The 17,401-nt window shown below is 42.2% G+C and overlaps 2 protein-coding genes and 1 long non-coding RNA gene across 3 annotated transcripts; all 3 read right to left on the bottom strand.

The window, feature by feature from the left end:
* Positions 1 to 725: 725 nt before the first annotated feature.
* sh3bp5la (SH3-binding domain protein 5-like, a) lies at positions 726 to 8,025 on the bottom strand. Its single transcript, XM_073485806.1, has 6 exons — positions 7,352 to 8,025; positions 6,974 to 7,036; positions 6,473 to 6,601; positions 4,624 to 4,788; positions 3,213 to 3,386; positions 726 to 2,931 (listed from the first exon to the last, which is right to left on the bottom strand). Exons 1-6 carry the CDS (start codon positions 7,583 to 7,585, stop codon positions 2,380 to 2,382), a joined length of 1,317 nt encoding a protein of 438 aa, XP_073341907.1. The 5' UTR covers positions 7,586 to 8,025; the 3' UTR covers positions 726 to 2,379.
* Positions 8,026 to 9,054: 1,029 nt separating this feature from the next.
* mgat1a (alpha-1,3-mannosyl-glycoprotein 2-beta-N-acetylglucosaminyltransferase a) lies at positions 9,055 to 12,147 on the bottom strand. Its single transcript, XM_073485529.1, has 3 exons — positions 11,951 to 12,147; positions 10,612 to 11,548; positions 9,055 to 10,410 (listed from the first exon to the last, which is right to left on the bottom strand). The coding sequence occupies exons 2-3, from the start codon at positions 11,242 to 11,244 to the stop codon at positions 9,712 to 9,714; spliced, it is 1,332 nt and encodes a 443-aa protein (XP_073341630.1). The 5' UTR covers positions 11,245 to 11,548; positions 11,951 to 12,147; the 3' UTR covers positions 9,055 to 9,711.
* Positions 12,148 to 15,079: 2,932 nt separating this feature from the next.
* Positions 15,080 to 16,470, bottom strand: LOC141012129 (uncharacterized). Its single transcript, XR_012180369.1, has 2 exons — positions 15,638 to 16,470; positions 15,080 to 15,367 (listed from the first exon to the last, which is right to left on the bottom strand). It is a non-coding gene; the product is annotated as an uncharacterized lncRNA (long non-coding RNA).
* Positions 16,471 to 17,401: the final 931 nt, after the last annotated feature.

Below are 17,401 nucleotides of genomic sequence, written 5' to 3'. Positions count from 1 at the left end.
AAACGACGAAACACCGATTCACCACACTCCCCTCCTTTTTTTTCTCTCCCCCTCTACGATCTTGAGCTAATACACGACGTCATGATGGAGACGCACCGTGCGTAACAGTCCCTCTCTCACGCATTTATCTGGGTTTTTTTTTTTTTTTCATTCCCTCCTCCCTCCCCTCCTTCCCAAGATGAAACACGCTAAGGTTTGGGCCCACAAAAGCAAAAAATATCATGATGAATCTTACGAGGAGGATTTGGGTTTATGATAAGCTCGCGGATTTATCCCACCGTGTATAATTATATCACGGCAGGAGGACTAGACACGGATGGAGGTGCAGATATGGCGCTGTGGTATTAACAGTGACTACTTTGTTAAGCCTGTTCCTAAAGCCCTTTGGAGTTAAGTCAACGAAGCAGCAGTCAGTCATTTCTACAACACTGGTCATCTATTAAATCAAAGCCCGACGACTCCCTCAGATCCCCTTTTGTGTCTTTCCCACCATTCTCTGCTCCTCCTCTGCCATCTATTCTGAGATCAGCATCCTGCTTCATATTTATATATCTGCTGAATAATTGAAGGAAGGCTGGGGAAGACATAACCTTCTCCCTCTGCCTCTCACCATCCCTTTTTCCTATATCTGTAAAACAAGAGTCCACATCCTTCCTCTGCCTCTCAACATCAAATCCTACAGGATAGCGAACGAAATATGAAAATATGGGAATCACACGAGCCCAAGAAGTATGATCTGGTTTATTGATTATACGTATGATGATGCATAATTTGGAAACAGTGACATTTTGACTAATTCACAAATGCCAGTAAAAGGTCAAAGACTAAATGTTAAGACACAAGTGAAGGTGAGGTGTTTCAGGCAACGATAATGATTTAAATACATACTGTACGACAACCTGTGGGTATCCAGAACATCTGTACAACAAACCTGTCAAATATTCAAATCAGCAACACATGTTAACTGTACATGTCAGTATTTTCCAGCTTTTGTAATAATTACATACATTTACAAGTCATTTCTTGACTTCGTTGTTTTGCATCTTTGACAATCAAAGTACAATATCGTAAAAGAAAAAAATACAAGAAATCAAAAGGAAAAATAAATCAGAACTCTTCAAGTCTCGTCGGGTGCGGTGCCTGCGTGAGTCAGATTATTAAAAATGTTTATGTAATCATAAAAAGGGCACACCTTTGTTCTTTGAACGGTTCTGAACAGAACTACGGATGAGTTTACAACAGAGTACTGCTCATGCTAAATTTGTTACTTGTTCTGTGTCAAGGCACACTTCAAATTACATCATGGGCAATCTCTTTTTGTTTTAAAAGGCAAACAATAGAAGATTCGCTGCCAGAGAAATCCACTTATACAAATGTAAACGATATCCAAATAATACGAGTTTGGGAAAGGCTTCCTTTGCATCGTAAGACTACAGCGTAACGACATAAATAAAGAAAACGTGGCTGAGCTTCATCCATCTTAGCTTTAAAGGTGTCAGTGTTTGTTTCAGCTTATAGCCCAGAGTACATGTCATAAATGTCTGTTTAAATCAGTAGCCAACTAGGAGTGCATGCTGTCGGAGTGGTAAAGCGGGAGTCTTTTATCGTCTCCAGACTCCATTCATTCTGTTCATCAATTCAGGAATTTTCAAAAAACGCATTCTCTCGTGCCAAAAATAACAAAGCGCTACTTGCAGCATGTTTCTGGAAATAAATATATGAAATGTGATTTCAAAACATGCTTTCACTCTGCGCCGACGGAGAGACGTTTTTGTCATTCTTCCCTATACGTCAACTTGACGAGGGGGGATATGATTGTGGATCTCAGTGTGCAAGGAGAGACAGTGCCACCCTCTACCTTGAAGCAATCGCTGATAAGAGTCGACATGACCGGAGGGGGAAAACGATGGAGGGATTTGTTTTTCACCAGTCTCACCAAATTAGATCAACGATTAGCCTGGGAAAGTAAGAAATGATGCCTTTCTAAATACGTCTGTTGGAACAGGGCTTTTGATCTGTCTTCGCTGCTCCTTCATGCTCAAGGAACAAATTCTACCCAGAATCCCTCACAGGGAGCGTATATACAGTTTACTTGTCCCGGAGGGATGAAAGCTCTTTAGATTTCAGTAGTGTTCTAACTAGGCTGCAATGTTAACTATTGATCAGTGTCAGCTTTAGAGTAATGTCAGTCAACGTACGTGTGCTTATTTACACCGAGTATCATACACCTACAACTGCATCACTGCAGTTTCACAGCTAATTTACTGTCTTATACTTTGGTTGGTACCTATGTGTTAGGGATGTTTACCCTAATATGTACTCTTTGATAACTCATGTTTTACTTTTGCAGTGTTGACAGCTGTTACATCTATGACAGCCTCACAAACTGAAGCTTCGGTGGTGCTGCTTATAGAATTGCTGCTGGCGCTCTTTGGCGGATGTTTCCGCCAGCTTGTCTCTTCTATCGATCACTCCGCCTCTCTCTTTCTCCCCCTCATCCCCCGTTACGCTCCCAACATCGCTGAGGTTCCCGAGGTGCTCGATGGAGTCATATTTCTCCAAGTCGGAAGCGATGGTCTGCAGGCTGAAGACTGAAAGGGAATCCGACCCCGCCCGCTCCCTCTCCCTCTCCTTCTCGTTCTCCTTCTCTTTGTACTTCTCCACCAGGTCGATGGCTGCATCTACTCGATCTGACCCCGCTGCACCGGCGCTGCAGGCTCCAACTTCTGTCTTCACTCTGATGTCGGACTCGGCTCCCACGGGGGGGCTCCGCCCGCCGCAGACAGTGGGGCATCCTCCCTCTGCCTGGTCCCGTCCTCTCTGAGCGTGGATTTGTTCGCTGATTTGTTCCAGGTTTCGTAGAGCAATGGAATAGCGGGTCTTCACTTTGGCTACCTGCTGTTCCAGCTGTAGCACTTTGGCCTTGTTTTCCTGGAGTCACACAGAGGGCACAGCAACTTCCATCATTAATTTCAACATTGATTTTATGTCATAACCTACCAGTGACCTCTAGTAAATCTATAACATACTGTATTCATTACAGCATTTTTTGCCAACTCAGCAGCATATTTACAACAACTACACACACAAAACAGATTTTTTTTTTTCTTCTCGCGAGAATGAGAAACTGGGGCTGAGCACACCTCAAAGAACATGTTGTATACTGTGTGCTCCTGGTTTCAAAAACAGTTACTACCGTGTGTCTGCATTACCTCCAGTATGTGGTTGAACTGGGCCTTGAGCTCAAAGTAAGGTTTGGATTTCACGATCACTCTTTTAAGGGACTTTTGCAGCATCTGAACTCGAGCCTCAGCCTCCTGACAGGCATGCGTGACTCGCATGTGCTCCCTCTCACTGCGGAGCCGCTCCTCCTCGGCTTCGTTCACCTGCGACGGACACGCAGGAGCAGGTAGTTAACACACACACACACAAACAAAGGCAGTGTATTAATGAGTACAATGCATGTAAATCTCTTCATTGAATTGTCGACTCCACTGAAGTTGTGTAATAAACTAAACAGTGAGACAGCGCCATGTCACCTCTCACACAAACTGTTAATGTTTAAGGGAAGTTCATCTATCTTACACATCAAGTCTGTTTACAGGTCTTGGGGTGCTCCTGCATATGTGAAAAAGGCAAATGTAGCTCAATTCTACATACGGTAGGCCACAACTAGGTCAGCAGTCAAGCTGCACTGTGGGTAACGTAGGCGTGCCAGGGCGTCGGTGCTCAGATACTAGAGATAGATATTATTAGAAGATATTGGCTTATCGCAGACATATCAGTATCAGCGTATGTGTTGTTCAATATGCACTGATATGAAAAGTTTATAGTTAAACTGAAAATTATGCCACCTCTGTTACATATGTATCTTTGTCACAAGTCTTTGAGAACCACATTTTAGGGATAATTGCAAAAACTGTAGGCCGATCTAATGATATTGGTATTATTTACTCCCCGATGTTGGTATGAGCATCAGCCCGTGACATCATGTATCGATCAGGGTCTAGGAAAAACATTTCAGTATATGCAATGTTGATCGATCAATGCAAATATCACATCTTCTGTAGAAAGCACCAGTGCATGTCGGTCAGCTCGGTGGTAACACTATCCATTATCACTGTACTAAAATGATAACACAGAAACGAGTGAGGGAAAAGCATTTACGTTTCAAAGATATTAAGTCGACCTTACCTTTAGATGTTACGTTAAACTGGCTTGTTGTTTCGATGATGCATACTTCTTTAACGTTACAGAAGCAGAGAGTTCACAAGAGTTCATGAGTCAACCCATCATGACTCATTTTTTTAGCATTAGGTTTAAATATGTGTACGTGAGAACATGAATTAAACTGGAGCAGGGATTTGGCAGCAGGATTTGACAAGCAAGAGTGTGTGGAATTTAAAAAAAGACCATTGCTTGTTTCCCTTCTACATGTAAAATTGCTCAAATGATAAACAAGATCATGGACTTACACGGATTAAGCTTCTTGCTTTATTTCTATGTTACTATGCACCACGTGTTTCATCCCATTTGAGACACGAGAACCATCCTGCATCCATCCTGTCTGGTTTTATTTAACGCCATTGTTTCAGAGCATGTGTCCATTCTCCTCTTTGTTACCTTGGAGGTAGCGTGGTTGAGCATCTCCTGCCAGGTGGGATCCAGGGTGTTCTTCCCATCAGCCATCAGGCCCTGCTCTGCCACATAGACCATCTCCCTGGCGGCTGTGTGCATAGAAACGGCTCTCTCGTAGCTCAAAGCTGCCTTCTGGGTCTCCTGCTGCGCCTACAGAGAGCAGACAAAACTGCCTACAGAAGTGGAATATGACAAGGACACAACCCCCTGTTCTGTTATGTCCAACTCAATCAGACCTCAGTCAAAGTGTATTGGTAAATCAGAGTTTTTTTGATTTTACATGCTTGACGTTTAATGAAATTAAAATCCATCCGGCCAACAAATGTAGGAACAGGTAAGGTGGCTAAAGGAAAACAAATTAAATGTCTTTCAAATACCTTTGTTTAAATATGTATATTTAATTCACACAGCTAGTGCTCCTGTAGCAACAAAACAGGCATCTCGTGTCCAGATTGTGTGTAGGGCTACATCTAGTTAAGATGGATCACACGTCATATTTGGCAGTAGAATGAATCTCACATGCATATTAAATTATTTGTATGGCGAACGCACACTGACGACTAAGAACACTCCTTCAGTGCAGCCAGGAAAGCACTTGCAGTAAAAAATATTACGTACGGGGACAAATGCATTCCTGACCACCTGTCTGAACAATGAAATCCCATATTTCTAGTTCACTATTTCAGAGTATTTTGTGAGCTACTTCTGTCTTTGAGTGTTCCACTTGTGATCAGCTCTTCCCAAGATGCATTGTAGCGCTTTATGAGATGAAAGGCTGGGGTTTGGGTTTGCAGGTCCACACCAAAGCAACTAAATGAAATCCACTTTGATGTATTTTTGTATTTGGTTCATGCTGATTCACATCGGCCAATTACAGCGAAACAGGTAAAAGAAAATGTCTCTCGCTCTCTGAAGGTCTAGTTGAAAGACACTTCAGAAGACCTTGTTTACACTGAGGCTAAGACTTAGTTACCAAGGTAAGCAACAGCCTGTCTAGCCACTAGAATCACTTATGTATTGTACACTCCTGCATCTCAATATAGTGAAATGTATTAAAAAAGTATAATAACTAACTGGTTACATCACTTGTACGTATATCTTTTTTATCTGCACACCTCACAGTATACAGTATGTATATGTATTAATTTAATTATCATTTACAAGTTATTAGACCAACACAGTATACATTTATTAGGGATAATATACAACAAGTTTCTTTCAGTATCCGTGTTTTTTTGTGTCCGATCGCCGTTAGATAAATACATTTTAAAATGTGCTACTTTGGCTCTGATGCAGCAGTCTTTCTTTGCTTATAGTCACCACACTGATCTCACTCAATGTCCCGCCCATCACACTATCTGATTGGTCATAAGTCACAGTGACTAGCCTATCAACACTGAATTAGTTACAATACAGTACTTGAGTATATTGTAGTTAGTAACATTCCATTATTGGTTAATTTAAAGTTAAACACCATCATTTTTCTTTTTACTGCAAATGTGCATTGCCCGTTTACATCCTGTTCCTCATGTCCATAAACATTTCTCATAAAGTACTACTGTACAACAGTCTACCACAACTTTCAATTTAATGAATTCTACTTTACATTTTCACTTCTGCACTATTTTTAGGTCTTGTGTCTCAGATTGTCTTTTTCTTACTTACTTGCGTGATTTTCTTTTTATGCATACTGTATGAGCAATGTTGAGGTGTGCCTAAGAAGAATGTGATTGCTGTGCACATGACTGATAACAAACTTGATCCTGAGATACTGCGGTTCACTTCTAAACACGTGGGACACATGTTTTTAGACACACACGTTGCCTGAGTGTACCTCTTTCGCAAGGCGACGAGCTTCATAGTAGGGTCTTGCTTTCTCTATACAGCCACCAAGCTGAGAGCTCTGAGCATTGAGCTTCCTGGCGGACTCTGTGAGGATCTTCCGGTAGCCTGATCTGGCATCCTGGATTGTTAATGCATGAAAATGACAAGATCAGATTAGAAGGATGGCTGCGAGTGAGCAATCCATTCACTGAGTGTCAAGCTATCAGCACTCATACATTATCCATTTGAAGAGCTCCAGACTTTATGCTTAGAGATATTGAAAACTAAATTATCATATTGATTAGCACATTCTGCGTAGACTACTAAAATATTTAACAACAGATGCAGACTCTCAAGCAATTCCCAGGATGGTAGTAAAAGTTCTTTTCACATTTCTCATGAGTTTTGTTTTGTCAAAAATCAAAGCGATTTTATTCACAGTCTGTTTTGCATATTTTCCAGTTATGTGTACGGAGACTGAACTAATGTTGTGAAGTGTGTGATTACTAACATCCAACTGCAGTTCTAGTCTGTTGATTTCAGCACTGGCTTCATTGAGATGCTCCAACTCTTCCTGTGGGGGGGAGGAGAAAAATAATGCACTGCTTCAGGCCTTTATAAAGAAATAGAATAAATAAATTGTATATTCTCCTCTCACACAAACAGTCACAGACATGGTGAAATTAAGCAATATCAACTCAAGCTCGGCACAAACTGGGGCTGGAGTGACATGTACTTCAGAGGCACTGTTTGATCTGACAAACGGATTTGCACAGATTACAGTATTATGAAAATAACACAAATCACACAAAAAAAATCAAAGCATCAAAATGTTTTTTTCTTCCAACACACACCCAAAGGTTTGATGACCACTGACAGGGTCTCCTACCTGGATCCTGGGGTCCAGCTCCTCCTCGTAGGGGCTGTGTAGTTGCTCTCCCACGCATTTCTGTTTGTCGCTCTCGCCCTCCTCGCAGGTGTCCCTGCGCGCCGGTTCAAGCGTGTTTCCATTAGTTTCAGCAGCTTTGACTTCCTCATCCCCGCCGGGAATACCCTCCCTCCAATCCCCCCCATCCGACTCCCCAGACCCGGCGGGGCTCTCTCGCAAGTCGCCTGGCTCCATTCCAGGCCGGGCAGTTTCGCTAGCAGCAGCAGCAGCAGCTCTAGCTAAGCTAAGGTTGCTTCGACAACAGACGTGATGACTAATTAAGCCAAAAAAAGCCCGTTTTCCTATTAATGACCGCTCAGTGTTACTCAGCAGGGGTTAATCGCTCGGTTGCTCAGTTTGCAATCCGCCATATCAAATCACACCGACGCACGGAGCCCACTGAAGCCAGCCTCGCCTGTAGCTTAGCGCGCTAACAGGCTAACTCCGTCAGTGAGAATCTAACGGCCGCTTTACAGCAAACAGGTGAGAACAAACAGCCGTGATGAGATGCGAAGTAAAAGGACGTCCATCGCTATGTGGCCCCATCACACGGGGTTTCGGCTCCATCTCTTACCGGTTCCTCGTTACTTTAGCTAGGCTAGCTAGCTAACGGTCTCGGTCTCACATCATCGTTACAAATGAAGTAAACAGACGAGACTTGGTTAGTAAAACGGTGCGCGCTGCGTTTGGGCCGCGGCGGCTTCCGTAGACGCAGCCAACCATGGAAAGTGATCACTGTCATGTGGTGATCATGTTTGTTTGATGATAAAGGTCATCTTTATAGCTATGAAATCTCCCTCAAAGCCAAATTAATACCTGAACAATATAAGGAACCATTTCCTGTAAAAAAAAAAAATATAAGGGCTAGTTGAGTTAATTAAAGTCACTTGGGATATCAAAATGCCAATGTTGAAGTCCCTTGTTTAAAAGTTTGTGACATAAAATGTGCAAACAAACATGTAAGAGAACAACTTCAAGATTATAGCAAGATACTTCAAACTAGCGCAAAGCTTGGTTATGTCCCTTCTAAATTTACAGAAATTCACTTGAAATTCTTGCATTATATTTACCCATGCAACACCTTAACTAACAAATGTAGGTGTTAAATGCACCTTTTGTGGTCCTGCGCCAGACACAGTTACACATTTATTTTTATCACTAGCACCCTTCAACTGTTTCGGAGAGATATAGAAAGGTGTTTATGCCCATAGACATTATCACTAAATTTGAATCTAGTAATCTTAACATCTTATACATGAATCAAGATTCCCTAAAACCTTTTCAAACTCTAATGTTTTCTGGTTGAAGTTTGTACATAGATACATTACTTGTGCCAAACAAAGTGAATGCAAAACTTAGTTAATTATAAAATGCAGTGTGTTACAACTAATTTTTCATTAGTATTATAACCCATATCCATATTTTTATGGATGCATTTTTCATTAAATATCTTTGCTGTCTTCTGCATCAAGTTTACACATCTCACCAAAATTTAGCCTCTCAGATTTGGCATCTTTGGAAACTGTGGGAGCATTTAATCAATTTAAACTAGACAACCAAAGTAGATAATTTCAACTGGTAATATTGTAACCTATTAGATAATATGAACTAAAAGCGTATCATTCTTTTCCAAAAAACTAAATGAAACAAACAACTCGTTAAAATGAAATTGTGTATTATTTTTTATTTTAAAAAAAATAATACGAACACACAAATGTAGTCTGCGAGGTAACACACCTGCAATGAGCACTACATTGAAGAATCATTAACAGAATTATTAGACATTAAAGTGTAAGCAGGAAGAACTGATTTTTTTATAGGCAACAAACACTGATAATCAAATGACAGATTATACTGCAGTTATGACCAGTCACCATCACCATGAGCAACCATACCACAGATTGTTTTAATATTTGTCTCGGACATAAACAGTACATATAAGCTACCAGAAATTGCAAATAATTTAAACAAAAGCGTCAAAAAACTAGGCAACTGCATTGAATGCATTAATGAATGTCATGTGCACAATTAGCATAATATAAAAATAGATCTCTGGTGAATAACAGCAGTCTAACAAACTGTTTAGGCCTTTTTTCCTACACTGTAAGAAATGTTTTGGAATAATGAAAAAGACCTGAGTGGTATTGGCAATAACCCCTACACCAGAAAGAAGAACAATCCATTCTGCATTATCAAGGACAACAATCTAGAGTACACATCATTCAATCAAAGAGAACTATTAGAACGTCAGTCTTTGGTCTGGAACGCTTTCCCCATCTGACTTTTACGAAAAGGCTTCACATCAGCTTTCTTCTGGATTATCAGCTCCAGCTGGTATCATACTTGGTCCATCCTGGAGGAGGGGCTAAGTAGATTCTCTGTCCTCTTGAGATAAAACTGACGACCCCTCTGTACCCTGTTCTGGGTACTCCGGACTTCAAGTCATCCATGATGCCCAGGTTTTTGGCCATCACTTTGAAACTGTCCTTTCTTGAGTATTGAAGGCGGAAGGGCCCAGATCCTTTTAGCTTCCCCTGCTTAACATCTTCATATGTAACCACGGGAGCACTGTAAACTTCTTCCTCAAAAGCTTTTCTGTACGTCTCCTCGTTCAAGTAACCCAGGTCTAACTTGCTGAAAGGCACAAATTCGGTATTCAGTTTAATGTAACGCAGGTACTTGTCATAAAACTGACCCAGACTTACGCCTTGCCGGCCAAAGGTCAAAGTTCTCGAGATCTCGGGGCGTATACAGGCACGGTTGCGGCGCTGCTCTGGCTGACGCATCCAGTCGTCCCAGAATGAAGCGGGCCACTTTGGCTCCAGCTCCTCCCACACCTCCTTAACGAGCATCCAACCCAGACCGGGAAAGAAGTCTGTCCGGTAGAGCAGGTTAGCTTTTCCCGGATCCACATAGCCGTCCCTGCCATTGTCGTTCCAAGCTGACACACACCACAGACTGGGGTCGGATTTCAGAAGTGGCAGCAAGGCTCGGAAGTACTCAAAGAAGTCTGGCGCCACCTAGAGTAGGAGATAAATAATTAAAATTCAGTTTAAATGCCCCCCTGTCAACAAGTGATATCTGCTGTTTTAAAGATGAGTTAACAGCTGTGAAGTATGGAACCTATACATTGTTTATTTAATGATGTATAAAATAAAGAATATTTAAATGTATTTATGGACTTTATGTGATCACTAATCACAAATTAATGATGTGATTACCTCCAGATCATCCTCCACAATCACAACAGAGGAATGAGAAAGGGTCTTGAACACTTGGTTGAGGGCCCAGCGGTAATGCCTGGAGATTTTGTAGTAACCCTGAAACTTCTTGTGCTGCGGTTGCACAGGAATATCCGACAGGTCCGGCTGTTTCAGATGAGTAACTTTGTCTCCGTAAGAGCGAATAACCTCGGCGGTGTCTGCGTGCCCACAGTCCTGACTCACTATGATTGGGTAAAGCTCTGCTGAAGGTCGCAACTGCAGGAGTTTGTCCAAGCAGCGCCTCACCGTGACCCTGTTACAGGCGATAACCAGGATAGGAATGACGGGCTGACGGGGGGCGACAACCTTTGGCCCATCTCTGTTTGGTGACTCCCACTGTGAATGATGATTCTGGATCTGCAGCAGGATCTTTTTCTGCCTTTCGAGCTCCGCTTCGAACGTGTCTGCGATTCGAAGCACATCTCCCAGCACATCCTTGGTGGGCCTTTCAGCCACTCCTCTCTGCTCTCGGCCAGGTTCGCTCGACTGGCCGGGCAGGGGTCTGCCTCGCAGCAGAAGAACCAGTATGGCGTTCCAGGTGATAAACAGGAACGCGCCACAAAGAATGAGAGAGCCTCTCTTGCGGAGCATGGCACAGAAACTCAGAGAAAGGGAGGTGGGTTCAAGAGGACAGGGTCTGAATAGAAAGACGTGTCCTTGTTACAGACAATAGGAATGGGATATGGGAAGGGCTGGCTGTGTAGCATCACAAGCGCATGATCAGAGATCTGGAGTTGCACCTCGATGTTTGCTTCCTGTGCGGTAGCTGAAGTCAAAAAGACACAATTCAGTGTCAGCGAAGGCAAAGACAGACGAAATGTGACGAGGGGCAGGAAACATCTTGCAGCAAAGTTGTGATTCTGACCGATCCTCAACTTTGAATATCCTCTTCCATCTGAAACGAGAGAACAAAATGTACTTTAGAAAAAAAAAAAAATAAAAGATTGCAATCAAAGCGAAACTCAAAGAGGAAACGACAGTTGGGCGTCAAAACTATTTTTTTTTTTTTTTTTTTTTTACAGAATGAAAACGGATGCATGCAAATTTTTACATTTCAAAAAGGAAGTCCAGCTGGAGTGATGATTCACCTAAACTGCCTCTGATCGATCATCTCTTATCACCTGTGGCTGCCCCTCGACAGATAAGCCTCGCGGTGGGTTATTAAGACTGAAAAACACAGCCATAAATGCAGACCTCCGACCTCGCTCGTCCTGCCGAGCAGCTCGACAGACGGGTAATACTCGCACGACTGTAAATACTGTAGCTTAAGGAGGAGCGTGTTGAAATTAGCCCTTACCCTGACAGTGTGAGCACTTCTCCCTCTTGCGCCCATTTCTCCGCCGTTTCTTCGATGACAACCGGCAAAGTTAATCGACGGGAGCCGAGAGGCCTTGTGCGGCTGCTGTAAAACTCTTCTCTGGGTAGTTTCCCGGCTATAAACGCAACTTAACGCCCCTTAGTTTGTCTTCTTTCTCACGAGACTGGAAGAGAAGGAGGAGGTGGTTGGAGCAGGAGGAGGAGGAAAAAGTAACACGACGACTTCCTGGGTATCGGCCAGTCACGGGAAGTCCCGCCTTCACTGTCACCTCGAGAAATTACACAACGGTGTGACGTGTGAGCTGCTCTCAGCGGAGCCAATTAACAAACCTGTGAAGAAATGTGTGCGTTCACACACCGTGGCGTCGAAATATGATGTATTTTTTTTATTTGTTTGGGGTTTTTTTGCCATAATAATTATGCAACATTTTATTTTTACTTTTGTTTTCTTACAAGAGAGTCAATGTAGGGGAAGAAACATCACCGCTGATGAATCAGAAGAATCAGAAACAGCTTTATTGGCCAAGTATGTGAAACACATACAAGGAATTTGACTTAATATGCATAAACATAACATTCAACTAACAAACAAGAACAACAAAGAACAGTAAGTTAAAAAGTGTTCAGAGGTCCGGTCTATTATAAATATATATTTAAGTATATATATATATATTATTTACAGTGAGGATTTATGTTGTTCAATTATGTACTGGTAGTATACTGAACATGATAAGACATTATTAGACATAATGGACATAATAAGGTTATTCAAAGTGCTGTATCGCAGGCAACCTTATGTGTTTCGGTTCCTTAAAGACGTTTCACATCTCATACGAGAGGCTTCTTCAGTTCGAACTAACTGGAGGGGAGCTGCAGCCTTTTAAACTGTATATTCCTATATTTGACAATTCTCATCCCTTGAGATCCATGTAAGTAACATCTCTGCAGAAGAAGCAGAAAAAGATATTTTTAGCCATTAGCTGGGTCTCTTTACAACATTCATGCCTCGTCGTTATTATATTTTGAGTTTATCAATGAAAAAGGTAAAGTCAGGCATCATTGCAAGAAAGATGTAAAGCGATATATCTAGCCGTTTACATTTAGGGCATTTAGCAGACGCTTTCGTCCAAAGCAACTTACAGTAATTCATACATTCATACACCGATGGCGGCGGCTGCCATGCAAGGTGCCAACCAGCACATCAGGAGCAGCTTGGGGTTCAGTATCTTGCCCAAGGACACTTCGACATGCAGACCAGGGGAAGCAAACCAGCGACCTTCCGATAACAAGATGCTGGCTATTGTTGTTTTGATAAACGTCTCCTTGAATGCTGCTCCTAAATGTTGTTTCTTGTCTAACCTTTTTGCCTTAGCCTTGTGATTTTCATTTAATACCCCTTTATTGTTCTTTTTGGAGTCTGTTTTGTTTATGAGCCCTTTCCTTTCATTTACACGCATTGCAGTGGGTGATAAGTAATGTTTATGTCATCTAGACATAGACAAGCTATGTCAAACTGGAACGACCGTCTTTGAACAGAGGAGGTGGCCTACGACATTAATACTCACCCACCGACAACGCAGTACTGAGTCTCGAAATACAATAATGACGAGACAGGGATGCTGAAAAACGATTTTCAGACGTGGATTTGAATTGAGCAGAGATGTCTTTTTCTGCTTGAGCTGCAGAGATGTTACTTGCATCTATCTCCAGGGATGAGAATTGTCAAATGGAGGAACATGCCTTTGCTTCTGTCTACCCTTCCTGATGACAAACAAACAACCACATAACAGTGACTCATGAGAGGAGAGCTCAGTGGCGCTGTTTGTGCATGTTTTGAATATCTTCGGGGTGTTTCAGCAGCAGTGGTCGACTGCAACTAGGCCACATTCAGTGAAAGTGCAACTTAAAGGAAAAGGTAGACGTTTTGGGAAATATGCTTATTTACCATATTCTACAGGAAAAGTCCCCTTTTGGAAGAGCAAAATGTCTGATTGACTTCCTTTTTAACATTTAACTTAGACGACATTATTCCATAACTCATTGACACTATTAATACACATAAATGAAAGCTTACTGACTCCTTTTGTCACTGTCGTTACCTATAAGGAAGGTAACAGGCTATGAACAGAGAAGAAGTATAAAGCCTTTTGTGGCTCCAGAGGAAGCTCCATGTGATCTGACAAATTGCCTCCAGTGATGTCACTCAGTGGCTAAGTTGCATTGTGGGAAGCCAGTTAGCGCTATTGCCTCACAGCCAGAAGGTCCTGGGTTTGAGACCTGGTTGGGGCCTTTCTGTGCAGAGTCTGCATGTTCTCCCCATGAATACATGCATGTGAGGTTAATCTGTCACTCTAAATTGCCCTTAGAAGTGAATCTGTGTGTGAATGGTTGTTTGTCCCTGTATGTCAGCCCTGTGATGAACTGGTGACTTGTCCAGTGACTTGCATTTCTACGGCGCTTTTCCAGTCTGCTGACAGCTCAAAGCGTTTTACGACGCTCGTCACATTCACCCATTCACAAACACACATTCATACACTGAAGGCAGAGGCTGCCATGCAACATGCCGACCTGCTCATCAGGAGCAATTTGAGGTTCAGTATCTTGCTCAAGGATACTTCGACATGTAGTCGGAGGAGCCGGGATTCGACGACCCGCTCTACCTCCTGAGCTACAGCCGCTTGGCCAGTGTCGGCTGGGATCGGTAATCGATAAGAGGTTACAGATGATGGATGGATGTAGAACCAGAGATATTCCCCCTTTTTATTCTGTGCATTTTTCTTCCTTTGCCTACATTACCCACAATGCATCTTAGCCATTGAGTGACATCACTGGAGGCAATTTTTTAGATTACATGCAGCTTTTTCATGCAGGGTGGAGTTAAGTTGCTGCATTTCTACTGATATATTGTGACACATTTTACTTTTTTTTTTTAAATGTCAGCTGCTGTAATCTGGATATTACACTTGGCCACACTGCAATTTCAATAATATTCAGATTAAGTGTTCATCACTAACACAGAGCAGGCTTAAAGATAACATGTTCGTCCATTATTTTAACCATCCACGTGAGGCCTTGAACACTTTCAGTAACATGTAGGACTACAAACAAGACGTGTTTATTATATTTATTTATTGATACAGTATTGCTTGCTTTTCCTTGAGCACTACAGCAAAAAAACTGTTCTATAACAACCAGTTGTTTGCTGAGCTGAAGTCCAAATGTGGGCTGTGTGTTGTGAAATCAAAGGTAAAGTCAATAAATAAGGGGTCACAGAGAGTATTTTTTTGTTGCTCTTTGGTCAGTCTCAGTCAGGTCTGTCCTCTGTGACCTTTTGTCCAGAGCCGGAGTTGTCCTTGGTGGAGACGAGGACAGTGGGACTGTGGATTTGTCCATTTACCTGAAAGAGGACGAATATAACATGATTTCATATAGTAACATCAGGGCCGTAGCTACTGAGGACACTGAGGTCATGTCCTCCTTATTTTTCTGGGTCTTTGACATCTTAAGACATATGTATACATATTTGGTAACACTTTATAATATCTGTCATATCATTAAAATACACAAGTATGACCTCAGTATTTCCAAAATCCAGGCTACAGCCCTGAGTAACACCCATGATGTTTCCTCATTGTAAAGGTATTAAAGTAGGTCTCATGAGGCTCACCTGCAGGAGGTCGTTTCTGATGCTGTCTCCATCCTGCTGCCTGTCACCAGGGCTGCTACTGGACCTACACAACACCGCCAGCTTCAGAAACATAAACTCTGACACCAGAGCAGTCAAACATAAACAGGTGCTCTTCAGTGTCGACCAGCCGCTCAACACGAAAGACGGTATCTGTGCTGCGTTTCCCACCAGACACGGGGACGTCACGGACACTTTCAAAACTCCAGCTGGGAATTCACTGATTTCCTGAACAAATACTATTTTACAGATGTGTGCAGCATACGTTTCACTTCTTATCATCTGAATGATTTGGGAGCATTTATTTATTCCAGGCAGGTTAGATGTCAGTCTGCGCGCCAGCTGACGCACCAGCGCGTTTTGGACACCAGAGTGCGCGTCTCCTGGGGATTGCGAAAGTTTTGGATGACATAATTTATTAATGTCTCTGGCATCTTTTCGGGGCGAGTCATACGCCACAGCGAGTCTTCTCCCCACAACAACACGCTCCCCTTGGAGGAAAGCCTCCCACGCTGACGCCTGGTTCGACCGGGTGCGCTCAGCCGGCGGGTCGCGCACCACCCCGCCGGCCAGTCCCAGGCTGTACACCGAGGTGGCAGGCCGCTTGGTAGGCGGATTCCTGGGCCAGATTTTCCCCCGACACCGGAGAACAGCAGACAGGGCAGAGGCGGAGGGAGTGGAAGCCATGGTGGTCAATAACAATCCACAACTCTGTCTGGGGGAGCTGCTCCTGTCAGGTCTCTGATGTTCAGCCTCCACACAGGCAGTCACATAACGCACGAAGGATAATTTGCGTAAGAAGGGGTACACAGGAGGGGGGGGGTCTTCTCTGCTGTGGTCCATGCGACCATATTTGCCTCGATACGCAGGAGGGGGTCAGGGGGGTGTGTCTTTAAGGCAATAGTGGAAAAAGTCAACAGATAATTAAGTATAACCGGCTAAATGTACTCAAGTACTGAAAGTCAAAGCAGTGATGGAATGTAACCAAGTACATTTACCCAAATAATGTACTTAACTACACTTTTGAGCTACTTGTGCTTCAGTATTTCCATTTTCTGCAACTTTATACTTTATACATTTTGAAGGCAAATATTGTACTTTTACTCCATTACATTTATTAGTTACTACTGACTATGCAAATTGCTGCATTGAATCCAGTGAAACATTTTAAAATGTATTTATTTTTTCAGATATTCCGATAATCAGAATATATACATAGTATATCATATATACAGTACATTTAAATATATGCATGATTTTACTTTTACTTGTACTTTTGATTAAAAAATGATTAGCCTGAAACAGTGACTTCAGGTATTTTTTAATTAAATGTGAATTTTCCGGATCACATTTAATGCAAAGTTGTTTTTTTATCATGTTGAGTCAACGTGAATAAATTCAATATCTTAGTCTGATTAAGTCAAATCAAGGCAGATTTCTGCATAAACATCACATGTTGTTTGCATTATGATACAATTAAGGGGAAATTCTACATTAACATTACGTGTTACGAGATTGATGCATTTCAAGCTGCTTATTCTGTCTCCAGGTCATTTAGATTATTCACATTTACTCAACGTGACAGAAAAACTTCTTAACTCGAATATAATAGAATTAGATGGAAAATGTACACGTAATTAAAATATTAAAGGTGTAATTTTGGTTTAAAACATTCAAAAATTAACTATAATAATTATCAGGATGTGAAAATATAACAGGTTTGACTTCACTTTGTGTAGCAGAGAT

The sequence above is a fragment of the Pagrus major genome, chromosome 17 (genome assembly GCF_040436345.1).
Source record: "Pagrus major chromosome 17, Pma_NU_1.0".
Taxonomy (NCBI): domain Eukaryota; kingdom Metazoa; phylum Chordata; class Actinopteri; order Spariformes; family Sparidae; genus Pagrus; species Pagrus major.
Note: the sequence above shows the minus strand (reverse complement) of the source record. Positions and strands in the feature narration are given on the sequence as shown.

Bases quoted from the DNA above. Each gene is read 5' to 3' on its own strand.
- sh3bp5la (XM_073485806.1), bottom strand. From the start codon at position 7,585: ATGGAGCCAGGCGACTTGCGAGAGAGCCCCGCCGGGTCTGGGGAGTCG. The intron at 7,037-7,351 runs GTAGGAGACCCT...TCCCCCCCACAG, and splicing joins AGCTGGACCCCAGGATCCAG to GAAGAGTTGGAGCATCTCAA. The intron at 3,387-4,623 runs GTAACAAAGAGG...TGTCCGTCGCAG, and splicing joins TCAACCACGCTACCTCCAAG to GTGAACGAAGCCGAGGAGGA.
- mgat1a (XM_073485529.1), bottom strand. From the start codon at position 11,244: ATGCTCCGCAAGAGAGGCTCTCTCATTCTTTGTGGCGCGTTCCTGTTT. The intron at 10,411-10,611 runs GTAATCACATCA...CTCCTACTCTAG, and splicing joins TTGTGGAGGATGATCTGGAG to GTGGCGCCAGACTTCTTTGA.